At 41.9% G+C, this 17,477-nt stretch overlaps 1 protein-coding gene across 2 annotated transcripts in view; it reads left to right on the top strand.

The window, feature by feature from the left end:
- LOC308290538 (neural cell adhesion molecule L1.1-like) overlaps window positions 1–17,477 on the top strand; it is a 42,287-nt gene that overhangs the window by 18,665 nt on the left and 6,145 nt on the right. For both annotated transcript variants that reach the window (XM_080732421.1, XM_080732422.1), the window contains 12 exons: window positions 713–844; window positions 3,395–3,538; window positions 3,638–3,749; window positions 5,730–5,890; window positions 6,436–6,586; window positions 7,086–7,213; window positions 10,056–10,157; window positions 12,622–12,828; window positions 13,112–13,182; window positions 13,683–13,908; window positions 16,545–16,651; window positions 17,169–17,436. In XM_080732421.1, coding sequence (XP_080588547.1) covers window positions 713–844; window positions 3,395–3,538; window positions 3,638–3,749; window positions 5,730–5,890; window positions 6,436–6,586; window positions 7,086–7,213; window positions 10,056–10,157; window positions 12,622–12,828; window positions 13,112–13,182; window positions 13,683–13,908; window positions 16,545–16,651; window positions 17,169–17,436 — 1,809 coding nt within the window. The remainder of the gene's footprint in view (window positions 1–712; window positions 845–3,394; window positions 3,539–3,637; window positions 3,750–5,729; window positions 5,891–6,435; window positions 6,587–7,085; window positions 7,214–10,055; window positions 10,158–12,621; window positions 12,829–13,111; window positions 13,183–13,682; window positions 13,909–16,544; window positions 16,652–17,168; window positions 17,437–17,477) is intronic.

The following is a 17,477-nucleotide window of genomic DNA, read 5'->3' as shown; positions in this document are numbered from 1 at the left end:
GTGACTTCTCTCTCTGTCTCTCGTAATCTCGTTTCCTCCCTACTTTGACTATATTCCCTAGTTTTCCTTCCTCTCTTTCTCTCTGTCTCTCTCTCTCTTTCTTTCTTTGTTAGTGATGATTTGTATTGAGAAAGATGGCAGATGTTGTCCCTCAAACTATGAAGAGTGTACAAATGGAACCAAATGCACCCATAAGGGTTCGGAGTTGCTCTTTGGAGTTGAATTGACCAGTGGTGGAAAAAGTACTCAAATGTTATACTAAATGAATTAAAAGTATCAATTCTGCAATGTAGAAGTACTTGTACTACGTTACAAGTAAAAGTCTGGAATTCAAAATTTAAAAAGTACAAAAGTACAAAATATTGGCATCAAAATGTACCTAAAGTACCAAAAGTAAAAGTACAAAATGTTTGTACTCTAATGTCGGCTATTTTCAAATAGCATGGGATAAAATAGGGCTAAATGGTTCATGCATGTTATATAATATTATAATTTCTACCTGCAAATTAACTAGTAACTAAAGGTTTCAAATAAATGTAGTGAAGTATAAGTACAATATTTGGATCTGAGATGTAGTGGAGTAGAAGTAACAGTATTGGAAATTGGAAATACTCAAGTAAAGTACAAATATCTCAAAACTGTACTTAAGTACAGTACTTAGTTACTTTACACTACTGGAATTGACACTAATGATTTCACTCTGTGTGTATAGCTGAGCCCTACTGGGTGAAGGAGCCAGAGAGCCTGCTGTATTCTCCCGGGGAAACGGTCCGTATAGACTGCCAGGCCGACGGCATCCCCACCCCCACCATCATCTGGAACATCAATGGCCAACCTGTCACAGGTACAACATAATTAGCTCAGTCTCTGGGGGAGGTACTGGATTAGGAGGTAGAACCCACGTTTTGGAACCGAAGGGTTCCCACTTCCCAGTTTGATCTCGGTATCCTCCTGGCTCCATGTCGAGCAAGACGCTGCACCCCTAACTGCGTCCAATGAGCAGGTTGGTGTTTCAAGTGGTTGCCTCCATCATCAGTGTGTGAATCTGTGTGTGAATGGGGGAATGTGGATGAAGACAATTTACTATTACAATTTAGGCATTTAGCAGACGCTCTTATTCTAGAGTGGTATACAATAATCAAGGACAGCACAAGGTAATATATCAAATGTATAAAGTAAAATAAAAATAAATAAATAAATCTATAAAAGAAAATCAAACCATCGGTTCGAAGTGGAGCGGTGAATTTGAGCAGCTATAACCTGTGTGTGTGTGTGTGTGTGTGTGTGTGTGTGTGTGTGTGTGTGTGTGTGTGTGTGTGTGTGTGTGTTCGTGTCTAGGCTGCACATAAGTGCCCTTCTCAATCTGTTCCTGTTTTTATAGTTTAAAAATCCGGCCTACTAATGACATTAACGATCCAGCCACGCTCTGTTGTACTAATGAAAAATAACTCCGGCCACGCACGGTTGTACTAAAGAAACATAGCGCGTCACTTGGTCAAAGTTCATCCTAAAGCGAAACATTGGGAGCTGCTTCACCGCCAGAAATATATAAACTGTACATCAAAGCTATACACACTATAGAATGCCAAATCAACAATGACCTGGCATCAGTCTTTATAAAAGTGCTATCTATTCTAAATGACATTTTAACCGTTGCATAAGCCTGTATGTGAGTCTGAAGGGGTTGAGTCTTCAGACTACCGCAGAAGCTAGACAGTAGGCAGTGAGTCTGCCTTTCCAATTGCAATGGGGAGTGACGCTATAGAAATGCAAACCATTTACTCAATGAACTCAAAGAATAGAATAGAATGGAATAGAATAGAATAGAATAGAACACACACGCGCACACACACACACACACACACACACACACACACACGCACACGCACACGCACACGCACACGCACACGCACACACACACACACACACACACACACACACACACACACACACACACACACTGTACAGCCGTTTGACCTCCAAGCATAGCTGTTTAATGGCGTTCGAGGACTAAATGTTATGTCCCTGTTGACCACTGACATCATGACCAAATGAAATTTGCCAACAAAATGTCAGCTTTAACATTTTCAATTGAATGGCTGCGAGTAGGGCTTAAAGATTCTGGCTCTTAGTCAAAACATACTTCCATCCCCACTGGCGCCATGCCATCAGCGTTTGTTTATATCTTTAATTTATCTCTGCACTAACCGTTTATTTTTTTCCTTTCTTTCTTGTTTGACAAGCACAGAATGATTTCAGGGAAGTACATTTTGTGTCTCTTCCAGGCATTCAGCTAACTTGCCGCAACAGAGTAGCTTTAGAAGGGGGGATGTGGCTAGCAGCCTTGTTTTAAGATGGTTTGAGGATTGTCTTAGAACTGTCTTAAGTGCTTCCCTGAGAGAGAGAGAGAGAGAGAGAGAGAGAGAGAGAGAGAGAGAGAGAGAGAGAGAGAGAGAGAGAGATGCACGCACGCACACACACACACAGACGCACGTGCGTGCATACACACAGTCCTGTAACAGCTGTATCTGCTGAAGCAGAAAGTGTTTGTTAAATATGACTGGTCTGTGGTTGTTATGTTCTGTTTCTGTTTGAGTAGCTCTAACAATATTGGCATGTTGACCTGGCAAAATGACCTCCATTTGAACCACCAGTCTTGTGAGTCTTGTTTTATTTGCTCACTGTCCACGGACAGCTGACCTGTATACATTCCACTGCGTTATGTTTGGATATAATACTTTTAAATGACATGATAAATAAAATTAGTTTGATTTTACATGAGCCAAAAAAAGACAACCTACGTATAGATCTGCTATTTTTGGCAAAGAGAGGCAGGAAAAAAAACAGCCCGAGTACAGAGCCAGAGGGTTTAAGAAGTGGGTAAAAATCCTTACTCCCTGCCTCCTGCCCCTGTGCACTTACTTCCCCTGTCTCCTGTTTGCTCTGCTTTTTGGAGCCTTGCTTACCGCTCCCACATTGACCGAGTGTGTATGTCTGTCTTGTCTATCCATATGTGTGTCCATATACTATATCAGTACGGCCTCAACAGCTGCAATACCGCTGGGTGACCTACCTTCAAGTGGCGCTGTTGAGCAGCCTAAGTCAGTGTTTCTCAAAGTGGATTCCAGTGACTCTGTGGGGGGTCTAAAATGGACCCATACAAGTTTGTAACTCTGACAGTGTACAAACGAAACCAAATGGACCCGGTATGGTTCATTTGGTTCCGTTTCTTTAGGGGAGACCTTGAAATTTAAAAAACACTGGCCTAAGACACCGCTCACTCACACTCGGTGTGATTTTTCTCTTCCCTTTCTCTCTTTCCCCATGTATCTCTCTTCTCCCACCCTCCCTCTTCTTCATTTCCTCTCTCTCTCTCTCTGTCCGTCCCCTGTAGAAGTGGACGAGGACCCCCGCCGCAGCGTGTCGGGAGGCGTGTTGATATTGAGGGACGTTGAGTATGCCGACACGGCTGTGTACCAGTGCGAGGCAACTAACGAGCACGGAAGCATCCTCGTCAACACCTACATCTATGTCATCGGTGAGTACACCCCCACCCCACACACACACACACACACAAAGTAAAAACATCAAATAAAAGCTGATCTCCTATCTCTCTCTCTCTCTCTCTCTCTCTCAGAGCTTCCTCCTCAGATCTTGTCAAATGATGGAGAGGTGTACAGAGTCACTGAGGGAGGAACTATTCAGCTTCTCTGCGACGCCTTCGGCTCCCCGCGTCCACACGTCACATGGTAAGATGCACACACGCACTTACACGCACGCATGCATGCACGCACACACGCACACGCACACGCACACGCACACGCACACACACGCACACACACACACACACACACACACACACACACACACACACACACACACACACTGAAGTTTAAACTTTCATCAGTTTTTCAGCTCTCACAAAAATGACTGTTTACTTGTGTTTTGATCTTGTAGATTCCTCTGGTTTTATTTATTTTTTATTTTTTATTGATTGAATACTTTGATAATATCATACATAATATAGGAGTGTTTATTAGAAAACATGTTAGGACTTTTAAGTAATTGCAAAATGTGCACAATAAAGCGAAATCAGTGACTACTGCCTATTAGGTCTTCAGATTTGATGAAACCCTGCCCCCTAGTGGAGGATTTTCATTACAGCATCATTTGGCTCATCCAGATGGTCTCATTATTGAGGACAGTGGCCACACCCAGGTAGCTCAGTTTCATCAGCTTGATACCATAGTAGAGCTGCCTGGAGCCTGATAACTGGGTGCACGTTACATTATTTAAGGAGAAAAGAATTATATTATTGTATTACTCATATTACTAATATTAGTAGTGAAATAAGTAAACTAGTGAAAAAGATTAAAAACATGTCATATAAAAAATCAAACCTCGGTTCGAAGTGAAGCGGTGAACTTTTATTCTATGTGTTCTAGAGCTATGAACTCTGTGATCTATACATTCTTCCAATTCTGAATGAATGAATGATTTTATCTGGAGGGCCGAATTGTCATGTGAAGCTTGACCAATCCTCTCATTGGACATTTTTAATCATCCAATCATCAGACCGGGACGGACGTTACACACATATTCTGGATGTACGGGACAGATAAAACCTGTTCATTCTGGACTGGAATGACCATATGGACATGAACGGGACACACAAAGCCACTCCTTGGAAGCGGCTTTCACCGCTTCAAAAAGAAAAAATAACAGTCACAATATTTAATTTGTTACATTCACATCTGCAAAAAGAAATGGGTGTTTTGAGGGGTTGGAAAGCTTTTTAACGTTGACTTTCAGGCATAGGATTTACCACCATTAGAAGAACTCTAACAGTATTGTGTTTTATCAGCTGTTCTTTAATGGTTGTGGAGGCAAGCACAGTGTGACACAATCATTCAACACCAATGAATGAAATTCCCCAGAAAGAGAACACATGATTTTTTTGGGGGGGTCCCCAGTTGAGAGTGAAGTGACAATTTAAGAACTTTTAAAACCTTTTTAATACTTAAAGAAAAAAAAACATTTACTGCTTCAAAAGTAATCATCAAACTATACCATAAAAACTGATCAAACATTGGCCAAATTGTTAGATAAAATTAATGATTCATGAGCTTTTCACAATATTTATTCAAAAGTTCATATATGATTATTATATATTTCTGAGAACCACTGGCCTAGATGCTGTAATAGAGAGATGACTCATCCGTTTTTTCTTGTGGTGTACACCCTCTCAACTGCACTACAGATTTATAGAGAGTGTAGTGGACAGTTCTCCCTGTCTATACCATTAATTGATTCACATCTGTCTATCGTCCATTCGTTGATCGGCCAAAGAACACGTATTGATCCAAGCAGATGGATTTACGGCTATTACCTTGAAATAGTTTTATTTCATCCGCCGATCAATACAGTTTATGATAGCTCTATATCGTCGTTGTCGGGTGGAAATCTTGTATCTCCAAGTTTCAAATTTGTATATTTTTTCACAAAGTAAAGCCCTGCTTCATCGTACAAGGCCGTCACACAAAAGTAGTGAAAACAGCAGATCTACAAGCACACAACTCCTCGCGGTGCGAGGCGTTGTGTGCTTGTAGATCGGCTGTTTTCACTAGTTTAAATCATTTTTAAAATGACAAAGGTTTTGGACATACAAGGTTTTCACCCGACACGACGATATGTGTGTGTGTGTGTGTGTGTGTGTGTGTTCCCCACAGGGAGGGAGAGGGGTCTCTTCCTCTGCTGTCGGACCCTCGCGTGGCGCTGATGACCACTGGGATGTTAGAGCTGTCCAACGCCAGTCGACATGACAGAGGCGCCTACACATGCACCATCAGGAACCACAACATCTCCATCACCGCTTACCTGGAGGTCCTCAGTGAGTCTAATCTCTGCCTGCTTGTACTGCTGATTCAAGGGAACTGAAATATGCTCTGTGTTCTGTTTCACTTGTCTGAAAATGGGAAAGTAAAATGCTTTCCATTGTGCTTGTAGACAGATAATGACAGACAATGGCTTAAAGGTGGTGGCACACTGCTGCGTTTTATTCATTTATTTATTTATTTTTCATTGCGTTTTGGAAAATCTGAAGAGTCGGCAGTCATCTGAAAAAGAATAATACACACACGGCTGTGTACAAACGTGATTTACATAAAGGAGGTTTATTTTTTTATTTTTTTTTACATGCTCTGATATTCGCTCCAAAACGCAGCAGTGTGCAAAGACCTTAAGAGTAAATACCAACCCATGTGAAATATTTTCATTAGCACTGATTTCAGTGATATCACTTAAAATAAAAACTGTAAAAAGTAAAGGGGACCATTTTACACAGCAGCCACCGTTGCTTTTGCTTGAGTGGTCATTTATCACACATAATACACTCTGAACCTGACCGTCCGGTCCTGTCTGCTTGTGTCCTCTCAGATCGTACCGTGATACTGTCCGGCCCCCATCACGTGCGCGTCCTCAGAGGCAACCACTCTCAGTTGGACTGTCACTTCTACAAGGACCCCCGGCTCGACCATCCCCAGATCCTCTGGAAACGAGACGGTCACAAGATACTGGAGTCATCGAGGTAAACGCATGTTTTTATGGTGACTTAAACACCTTCACTGGCATCTCTCTGTGTACAATGTTTACAAGCTTGCAATAATCCTCATTGTTTTTGCCTTTTGTGTATTAATACTAAGAGACAGTCCTACTCGCCTGGCTTCTTCATCCATTTGTGTTGTTTTATTCAGATTTCAGAATTTGTTGTTTTGTAGAGGAGAGTTTGCGAAGTCTAGGTCATCCAGTTTTGATGTCAGCTTTCATCCAACTCTATTCTCTCCCTGTCTAACTGTTCTTCTCATGGAGCATATAAACAGTGTGCAGGTGTTCTTCTCCTTCCATTATCTGATACCTTGATGTCCAGCACCTGGCCTGAATATAGGCTTGAGATGTGCTCACAATTTTGTCTATGAACCTCTCATGACCCAATCCATCACAATCAAGAACAAGAGTACTGACATATTGCATCCTTGTTTGCATCCATATATGAACTAGTGACAGAATTGTCATGTGCTTTTTTTAAGGTTTCATGTCTTAAGAAATGGAACCCTGATAGTGAAACACATGGAGTTAGAAGACAGCGGGCTGTATTCCTGTGAGGTCATCTCTGAACTGGACATGGTAGAGGCTACTGGCTCCATCACTGTAGTGGGTGAGTAAAGCCGGATTTATTTAGACTTTGTTGTATGGTGGTGTTGCATTCTGAGGATCAAACTGGGAACCCCTTGTGTTCTAATGCCGGTTTCTCTACCCTTGAGCCACTGCCGCCGGGGGGATTGCCTATATGGACATATACTGGTGATGACTTCAGTGATTTCCATACAGTATATGGGAATAAAATGGACAAGGACTGACAGATACAGACATCACCATATATGGGCTTATGTGTTTGTGTTATTGCGACCATAGGTCGCTACTTAGTATGAAAACATCCAGCTCATGTCTGTCTGTCTGTCATTCGTTCACTCTTCTGACATCACAATGACACCTCATCCCAGCTCTGCAGAAGGATGTAGCTGACCTGTTCTGACATCACAATGATGTTACAAAAGAATTCCATCCTTTTATGCCCATATATGGAGATCCCTGATGTCATCAATATTATCACAGCTCAGCAGAAGGATATATAGACAGGGAAAAAGCTGTAAAATATACAATACTGCAATATACATGTTTGTGTTGTGCATAATTGATGAGATATTTAGCATATTTGACTCAAATATGCTAATTTCAGTCAAATATTGCAAACAAAAGTTTGCTTTGAAAGATATTCAAAGATTTGCAAAAAAATAAAATAGCACCTATACAAGCTTGCTGTGAGCAAGCATGTATATCTGTTATTTTTCAATAGCTAAAGTATACAATAATTCCAGGTCTTAATGGGTTAAATGACCCACTACAGTGACCCAAAATAGACGGCTCCAGTCCAAATATGGTTATATTATGGGACATCCCCTGATCCAAATAAGGATCAGCACATAGTATAGTATAAAAGGAAGGTGAGATAGTCCTCACAACCCACATGAGCACACGTAGCCTCCACAATAAGTCCGACTCCACATCCTCAAGTGATTGAAAACTCATTCTAATCACACGGTGAGCTGAGAAATGTTGCGCTGGACACTTCATCTGAAACATGTAAAACGTATAGAACATAAGACCGTCACAGTGGGTCACACAGTGTACTGCTTTGGAGGAGGAAAAGTCCAGGAAAGTCCATTTACTGTCCAATCACTTCAAGTGATTGAAGTTAGCGTCTTCAACACAGTGACTTTGTGCTGGAGGGTCTTGTCACCAGAGAGAAAAGAAGCTCCCTCCTCCCGCATGTTATACGCAGCTGTACTGGTTGAAGATGCGGTTTACATCTGGGGTGGTCGTGAGTACTACGACCCCTGCTGGGGTTGCTGCAATGTGCTTCATGCATTTGACGTCGACACCCACAGTTGGTTCAAACCCAGGGTGTCTGGGACCGTTCCGCAGGGGAGGCAGGGCCACTCAGCCTGTAACTTGGGGAAGGTCATTTATATTCATGGGGGACACCGCTGGCCCACTAAATACCGGCTCACTGACATGTACAAGTTGGACACCACCACAATGGTCTGGTCTTTGATTTACACCAGAGGCACTCCACCGCCTGCTATATCAGGTCACTCTGCCACCATCATAGGGGCAAAGCTGTTCGTATTTGGGGAATTCCGTTTAAATCCGAAAAACAACATTAGTGTGTTTGACACAGAGACCAACTGCTGGATGAGGACTTCTGCATTGTTGCCAGGAGTATACCACCGTGGTTCAGCCTTTGTCTACAATGGAGAGCTGTACATATGCAGCAAAGATATTCTGTGGAAATTCAATCCAGACACCTTCTCCTGCAAGAGGGTTGAGCCCAAGGGGAAAGGCCTGAGTGGTACTAGCATATGCTGTTGCATTGTTGGAGATTGTGTAATCTTTGTAGGAAATTCAGACCTTCACATATTAGACTTCAGGCCCAGTACTATGAAAACATTATGCAAGCTATCAGTTATTCAGTACGGTCTGGAGCATTCTGGACTCCCACACAACATCAGGTGGGAACTGGCAGCCATGACTGAATTCAAGAACCCAAAAACAGAGGACCACCACAGGAGCCAATCGAAAGGAGAGGACAATTAAACGAAGAGTACTTCTTATAGACAGGGCAAATGCTGTAAAACCTGATGAAAGGGTGTACCAAACTTTTTTTCATTTGATTCTTATCTATTTTTGTCTTGTAGAATCCTTTTCTGCAATATGCATTTTGTATTGTGCATAATTAATAAGATAATTAGAATATTCAACACATGGGCATAAAAATGCTAATCATCTCATTAATTATGCATGGAAATCCTAGTGGTATTTGTCACTCTCCGCCCCTATGAAAGCAGGTTTGACACATTTATTTGGGGGTGGGAAAGATTATTACCGTGTTCTTTTATTGATAAGAGATTGGTTTTTCTGAGAATTAAACCACACTTTGGGATGAGTGGCGTGCAACTTTAAACAACCAACCGGGTCTGTGCATTTTTTGGGTAATTTCATTATTAGTCTTTAAAAGACAAAGATTTTTTATTTTATTTAACCTTTATTTAACCAGATAAGAACACATTGAGACATAATCTCTTTTTCGAGTGTGACCTGGCCAAGAGGCAGAAATAAAAAATTACACAATCCTTGCTTACATACAAGACATCAGAACAAAAATAGAACATCCATGATACACAAACAGATACCCAAGAACTCAAAATACAAAATGAAGCGGCCGCACACACTGTAGCCAAAGTGCCAATTATTTTAGGATACAGAGGGAAAGTTGATCCCATGCCAAAGCGCCAGTGCTCACCCAGCAGTCTGCTGTCACCCAGGCGGATGCGTGCACGCGTCCATGTGCACGACCTCGCCCTGGTCGCTTCTCGCCCTTAGGTCGTCTTACTGGTGTATTATGTATTATTTATATTGTGTTGTAACTTGTCCCGCAGATCGTCCAGCCCCACCCTACGCGCTGGCCCTGTCTGACATTCAGAACCGCAGTCTCACCCTCAGTTGGATCCCTGGACGTTCACACAACAGTCCTATCTCAGGTACTAAACACACGTGCACACATACACACAAACACGCGTGCACGTTTGCACTTGCAAGCACGCACACACGTACGCACACACACACACACACACACATGCATGCACACTCGTCACGCACATGAATGCTCACACACAGGAACAGTATTTCCAGCTCTTCTCATAAATTCAATTATTTGATGATTTGATTGACTGACTGTACTTTAGTACATGATCACCACCTTAATCATATTGAACTGTGTATCCTTTTTTCAATTTGTTTTTTAAATGTCTCATTGAGTGAAAAACTAAAATCAATGACTACGTGTACATGCACATGAAACTCTGGTCACCGTGAATAACCAGGTTAGGGTGGTTGTTCAGTTGAAGTATTTACATGGTTAAAAATAACTGTAACGTTCTTTTGAACCATGTAAATATTTCTGCAGTTTACAGTATGTAGATATACAGAACACACTAGCCACTTAAAACTGCAATCATAACTCGTATGAATACATGTTATTTTGACCGATCTGTATGGTAGAGTACCCGTTTTATACTTTGCATGACCATGTCGCACAGAAATAGCAAAGATTTGCTGACCTGAACACGTTGTGAGTTTGTAGAGCTGCTATTTTTGAAAGATGATTGCCTATTATCAAGCCCAAAATATGGACACCAGGTTGAGTGGATAAATTAGGCCAGCCTTCTCATTATTGGGAAATGCTTCTATTCCATCCGATGTCTCATTTGTTTCATTGAGTACTCTGTAAATACAATTCTATTTTGAAGCTGTGTTCATGGCTGAAGTGGATTGAACAGATACAATCAATGACTACGTGTCAGCTCACACAATACTCAAACAAATATGAATACGGGAAACAGAATAACATGATGATTCCATCAATGTATTTACAGTATATACCGTATGGCTCGCAATAACACCATCTCCCCCAATAACCAGAGTTAGTTTTACGGTGTGGCTCTGTCTTTACGTGGCTATGGGGCGAGCCGTCTTGCTCAGGGGTCTTCAACAGGGGGTCCTCCAAATTTTTGTGTGATAGAAACCTTTTTTTCTCCTTTATATTAACCACTCGAACCCCAATCTGAGTTCCCAGAGGTTCTTTTTCTCGCCACTAGGGGGGCGACATCCATATTCTGAGAACTTTAGCCAAAAATAGCAGATCTACAAGCTCACAACGCCTCACGCTGCAAGGCGCTGTGAGCTTGTAGATCGGCTATTTTTGGCAAAATAATTTGGGGACCCCCCTGGGAGTCCCGACCCACAGGTTGAGAACCACTGCTTTAAGATACAACGTACTGAGCCTTCTAAAACCGCCCCTTTCGCAGATTTTTTAATCCAAGTACCCCCTTTACCCGACAACAACATTTTCCCAACTGCAATTAAAACCATAACTAGCGGTATATAACGGTATAACCCCCCTTTTCAAGAATCTAACATCACAAAAAATAAAAAAAGGGAGTGAGAGTTTCAACACTTTGGCCATAACATCTTAGTCGGGAGTTAGACATGACAAAAATACCTACAATATCTCAGAATAGGGAAGAACAGAGAAAACATAGCCCACAAGTGCAGATTCAAGTGCAGATAAACAGCTACTTTCATAACTTTTGTCTCGTCAGTGGTTAAGAATCCAGACACAATTGCAGATAAACAATTTCTTTCACAATTTTTGTCTCACAAACATTCAGCTATCAGACACATTTACACCCTTCCTGTCAATTTGTCTGCAGTTTTGTAAGCTAAGCCTCTCTTCTAACTTGAATCTCACACCTGCCTTAAATACAATTTGTACTTTGCCTAATTTGACACCGACTACTGACAAACTACTATTAGTCCCATTTAAGCTAACTGTTCTGTCATGCTGATCTCACTCTGCTCATTGATACTTTTAGTATAACATGTGAGTACTTTTTCCACCACTGATTTCACACATGTTACCGTGTTCACTTTCAACATCACTGCAAATGAAACGGCAGCTTTTAATCTATGCATAAGGATAACAACTTTTAACAGCGAAGCGCCCGCGAAATTCTAGTAAATTACATTCAAACAACATTCAAACACATACCAGTTGCCTGGTAGCCTAATATGTAATTTGGGTTGGCAACTATCAGGCTCACAACAAGTTTCTCCAAGTGTCATCATTAAACCTAACAGTAAAAGTTTTTTCTCCTTCTAATTCAATTGTAGTTAATTATTTAACTTTGAATAATAGTATCATGGTTTATACTTCTATTTTTCTTTTTGGGGGCCATTATCTTGAGTACCCCCTGCAGTACCTCTGCTTACCCCTAGGGGTACACGTACCCCCATTTGAGAAACACTGGTCTAGACAGTCCCTCATATTCCCTCATATTACTTACCCAGGTCCTAACTCCTAATAAACTCTCAATGTACATTATTTTAACAGTATCCTCAAAATGTTGTTTTTCTTACAAAGAAAGCATTTTCTTTATCTCTCAGAGTTCCATATAGAGGCTCAAGAGGAGCGGCACTCCGAAGCAGACCAGTGGAGCTGGGAGAAGGTGAAGCAGGTGTCTGGAGATATCAACCACCTGGAGTTGACCCTCCAGCCATACTCCATGTACCGCTTCCGGGTCATTGGGATCAACGAGTTTGGCCCCAGTGATCCCAGCCAAGAGTCAGAATCCCATGACACACCCCCTGCTGGTGAGAATAGAAGCTATTTTTTTTTATCACACAGTTATTAATAGTATATCTACTGTATAGTAAATAGTATATTTGTGATACGATGTTGAAAAATTGGTAGAAAATACCCCTGCGAGTTAGAGCTACAGTAGGTGGTCTAATTAGCGGTGTAAACAATTCTAAACACACCACTAACTCTGACAGATCCAGATTTGCTTATTGCCATGCACTCGTTTCCCTTTTGAACCTGCCATTCTCCTGATACTTTTGGTCTTAACCATTCTATTATGTATTTTCCTTATAGTTCCAGACACAAACCCCAGTAATGTGCGGAGTAATTCTGTAGATCCAGGGACTCTGGTCATTGAGTGGGATGTAAGTATGATGACTCTCGTCACACTTTTGGGAAGGTTACTTTTCAGATTCAATCCGTTACAGATGACCATTTATCTGCTTAAAATATATGTTTTACGACTTAAAATAATGATTGCTTTTGATTGCTATTTGTTTACTTTCTAAATATGTTTAAATCGGGATGATTGTTGAACATTTCACCTCTGAGGTCATTCTCATCTGAACACATAATGCTACTATGCATCCCACCTTTGAGTGTTTTCTGTCTGAATGCATGATTCCCTGACCATTCCCCACAAAATGCAAGAATGTGACAAGGCCTAGAGAGCATGGAAATATATTTTTTCATTTTACGTTATGGTTTGTTTGAAATATATTTGAGTGTAACCCTTTTGTAGTCACCAAAATTTTGATTAGTCAGTGAAATGTAATCACCACATTTGTCGTAATTCTAACTGACATATGTGGAGTGCAGCAAGTTGCTACTGTACATGAGTTGACCTGTTGACCTGTGTGTGTAGGAGATGGAGAAGCGCATGCACAACGGTCCAGGCTTCCAGTACAAGGTATCATGGCGTCTGTCAGAGGGTCAGAGCCAGCACTGGCACCACGGCGTAGCGCTGGCTCCACCGTTCCTTGTCAACGACACAGCAGCCTACACACCGTTTGAGATCAAAGTCCAGGCCGTCAACGCCCTGGGAGAGGGACTCCCACCCATCGCTGAGATTGGATTCTCTGGAGAGGACGGTATGTGTAACACTTTTAATTTACCGAATGCTAAATACCTAATCTAATAATTTCACTTAGATTTCACCTGAAGTCAGCGGCACCACAAATATAAGCTCTACAAGCTCACAACACACCACATCGCAACACGTGAGCTTGTAAATTTGGTGTTTTCACTTTTCAGTGCGATTCTATCCAAAAAGAAGTTCTCTTCTCTTTCCCTCATTTCCCACATATGCTTTGTATAAAAGTATGAATTGTTAATGCTAATGGACCAGTTATTGCAGAAGTAGGTGATGGTTGGAGGAATTAAATTGATGACAACATTAAATGAAACCAGAGAGACCAAACTGAATTGCCAGAGATTGTATTGGAAAAAGGAAAACAAAACATAAATGCATTCAGATATTTGATTCACAATTAAGTCAAGGTCAGTTTAATGTTCAGGGGGCAAAGTGAAGATTGGGAGAACTGGACTGGGGGGAATGTTGGTGTATGGAATGAATGTTACTGCTGCTGCTTTTTCCTACCCATGCACGTCCCGTTGCATGTTACACTACATGGATTTGTGGGTTGGGGAAAGATTTAGGTACACCCTTTTCACTCAAAGCATCAGTGTATGTATGCTGTAGATAAACTTTGATACAAAGATTGTACAACATTAATCAAAGGGTTGCCCATCTCTGAATATTGAAAACTTTTAGGTTCTACTCTGCGCCTATTCGAATGCCTGAATGAACCTTCAGGTTCAGGTTGACTTGTAATGACAGTAGGTTCAGTGGATTGCTCAATTTCAGGTTCTTCAGAGGGTTCAGTGAATTGTTCAATTTTAGGTTCTTGAGACATTTCGGTAAGTTCATGAGTAAGTCTGTCCGGTAAGTTTTCATCCTCTAAGTTTCCATCCGGAGACTGAGTAGGGAGAAAGTTGGGCTCTCGGTTCTATATAGGCTCCTTGAGCACGACCCTGAAGATGCTTGAAGAATTACAAAAGGCTCTACAGTTGCTTATGCTGTTGAGAAAGCAGAGAGATGTGCAAGTGCCAGGTGTGCCCTGTTGAGCTTGACTCCAGTCTTGCACTGTGAAGAGACATGAGGTGTAGAATAAGTGGGAGGCCCGCAGCCTTGGCACGCGGCACCGCTGTTGAAATACCTTACACAGCAGCAAGAGATTTGTTGATACTTGCTGACAACCATCGCTGTACAGTGGCAGCAGCAGGTACATGGGTTGCAGATATAAGATTTTTTCTGGAGTCCAAGCAGAATCATCTCAGAAACTGTGTCCTGCTGTCCTATGCTCCAAGCCTGACATCCAGGAACTGCATACGGCCATACCACCCTGAACACGTCCGATCTTGGAAGCTAAGCAAGGTTGGGCCTGGTTAGTACTTGGATGGGAGACCGCCTGGGAATACCAGGTTCTGTAAAACTTAACTGAGAAGTATGGTCCCCCCAATCTTCAGTTTCAATGACCCCATGCACCAAAACAGCATTAGGAAGTTTGATACCCATTTTCTCAAAAATCTCCATAGTTATAACAGTCTAATAACAAATATTCAATGTTTCATCAATAACCTCTTCCTGGCTGGCTCGCCAAATTAATGTAGCATATGCTTTGTAGAAAAGTATGAATTGCTAATGGACCAGTTATTGCAGAAGTAGGTGATGATTGGAGGAATTACATTGATGACAACATTAAATGAAACCAGAGAGACCAAACTGCATTGCCAGAGATTGTATTGGAAAACAAAACATAAATGCATTCAGTTGATATTCAGATATTTGATTCACAATTAAGTCCAGGTCAAAGTTCTTTGTAGTCAATCAGTGTTCAGTGTTCAGGGGGCAAAGTGAAGATTAGGAGAACTGTGGACTGGGGGGAATGTTGGTGTATGGAATGAATGTTACTGCTGCTGCTTTTTCCTACCCATAACCTGGGATCGAACAGTACTGTGTCAGTCTTTCTGCAGGCTCGCCATCATTCAGTTTCAGTCCTAGGCAAAAGACCTGGCCTGGATCAAAGAAAAAGGCCAAATGAATGCAAAATAACAAATTCAAATTATCTGCCCATCTACAAAATTATTCTACTAATCTGCCCATCTACAGGCTTGGCATTTAACTCAAAATGCATCAATTCAATAATCAACATAGCAGCTCCCAAAAACAAACATATCAAAGCATTTCAGAGCACATGGTCACTCACCAAGTCACATTGTTCCTCTATCACACACAGCCAGTGTATTGAGTGGATCAGGTAGGTTTGGTCAGGTAAGGTATCTAAAAGCCAAATTATTGTATTGGTAAGTATAATGAATGAATGAATTAAACTGTTAGAAGTTGGAATAATGAACAGAGTAGAGCACTGCGGCAGCTCCAGTGATGTGCACCTCACTGAGCATTCTGCAGACTGACTGGTTTTATACTGGGTGTGGTGGTGATTGCGAATTGCTGGGCAGCTGTGGCTGATTGTGACTTGGGGACCAGGACCAAAACATTGTATGTGAAAAATAAGCATTCCATTCCATTCCAATAAGCATTCCATTTGAAAAATAACATTTAAATATATTTAATCTGAACCCTGGGTTACACCACTCATTCACATTCCCCCCTCCTTCCTACATGAATGTTCGCTTATCCAAACCCCCCTTCTCTCTCTCTCAGTGCCTCTGGAGGCTCCGGGTGAGGTGGAAGTGGCTGTGGTGAACAGCACTGTCAGAGTGACATGGGAACATGCCCAGAGGGTGCGAGGACTGCTGCTCGGATACAAGGTAACAGCAACAACCCCCCCAAAGTCTACAGGGAAACAAAGGCTTGCTGGGAACTGGGAAATATGAGAGAGGAATGCTTTGATATGATTCAATTATTGGTTTAAACCCAAACTTTTTAGAAACCAGCTACTGTATGGTATTTTAGTAAAACTAAATGTACAGCATTGCCCTGCAGGAGCCAAATCACAGTATCTCCAGTATCTCCAGTGCATATGTCACAGAAATGTCACAGGCGGTTGACATCATAGATTACTGATGTCACCTGGCCGTTCCCATGTGGGTCCCGAGATCCACATGATTTGATATTTTTTATGTGAAAAGCAAAAACAACTGCGAAATATCAACGCAGTACTTTAAAGGAAAAATCTTTGGAAGGTGCATTAGTTCTACATTATAAAAACACTCATTCACACATTCTTACCATTCTCTCCCTCTTTCTCTCTCCCTCCCTATGTGGTTGCTTGTCAACTGCTCTCTCTCTCTCTGTCTCTCTCTCTTTCTCTTTCTTCACGTTCAGATCTTCATCAAAAGACTGGGTTTCCAGGGAGAACGGGGCAGGAGAGCACTGGGACAGATGCACAATGACAGGGAGAGAGAGGATGAGGAGCAGGAGGAGGAGGAGGAGGAGGAGGAGAGCAAGGTGGTGGAGGTGCACGGTATGAAGACGTCAGCGGAGGTGCCAGGACTCCGGCTCTACTCGCGGTACGAGGTGTCTGTCGCCGTTTTCAACAGCATAGACATGGGCCCTCCCTCGGAACCAGTGCCCTTCAGCACACCAGAAGGAGGTGAGAACAATTAGCAATTTACTATAGGCATTTAGCAGACC

Source organism: Nannobrachium achirus (assembly GCF_963921795.1).
Source record: "Nannobrachium achirus genome assembly, chromosome: 9".
Classification (NCBI taxonomy): Eukaryota; Metazoa; Chordata; class Actinopteri; order Myctophiformes; family Myctophidae; genus Nannobrachium; species Nannobrachium achirus.
Note: the sequence above shows the minus strand (reverse complement) of the source record. Positions and strands in the feature narration are given on the sequence as shown.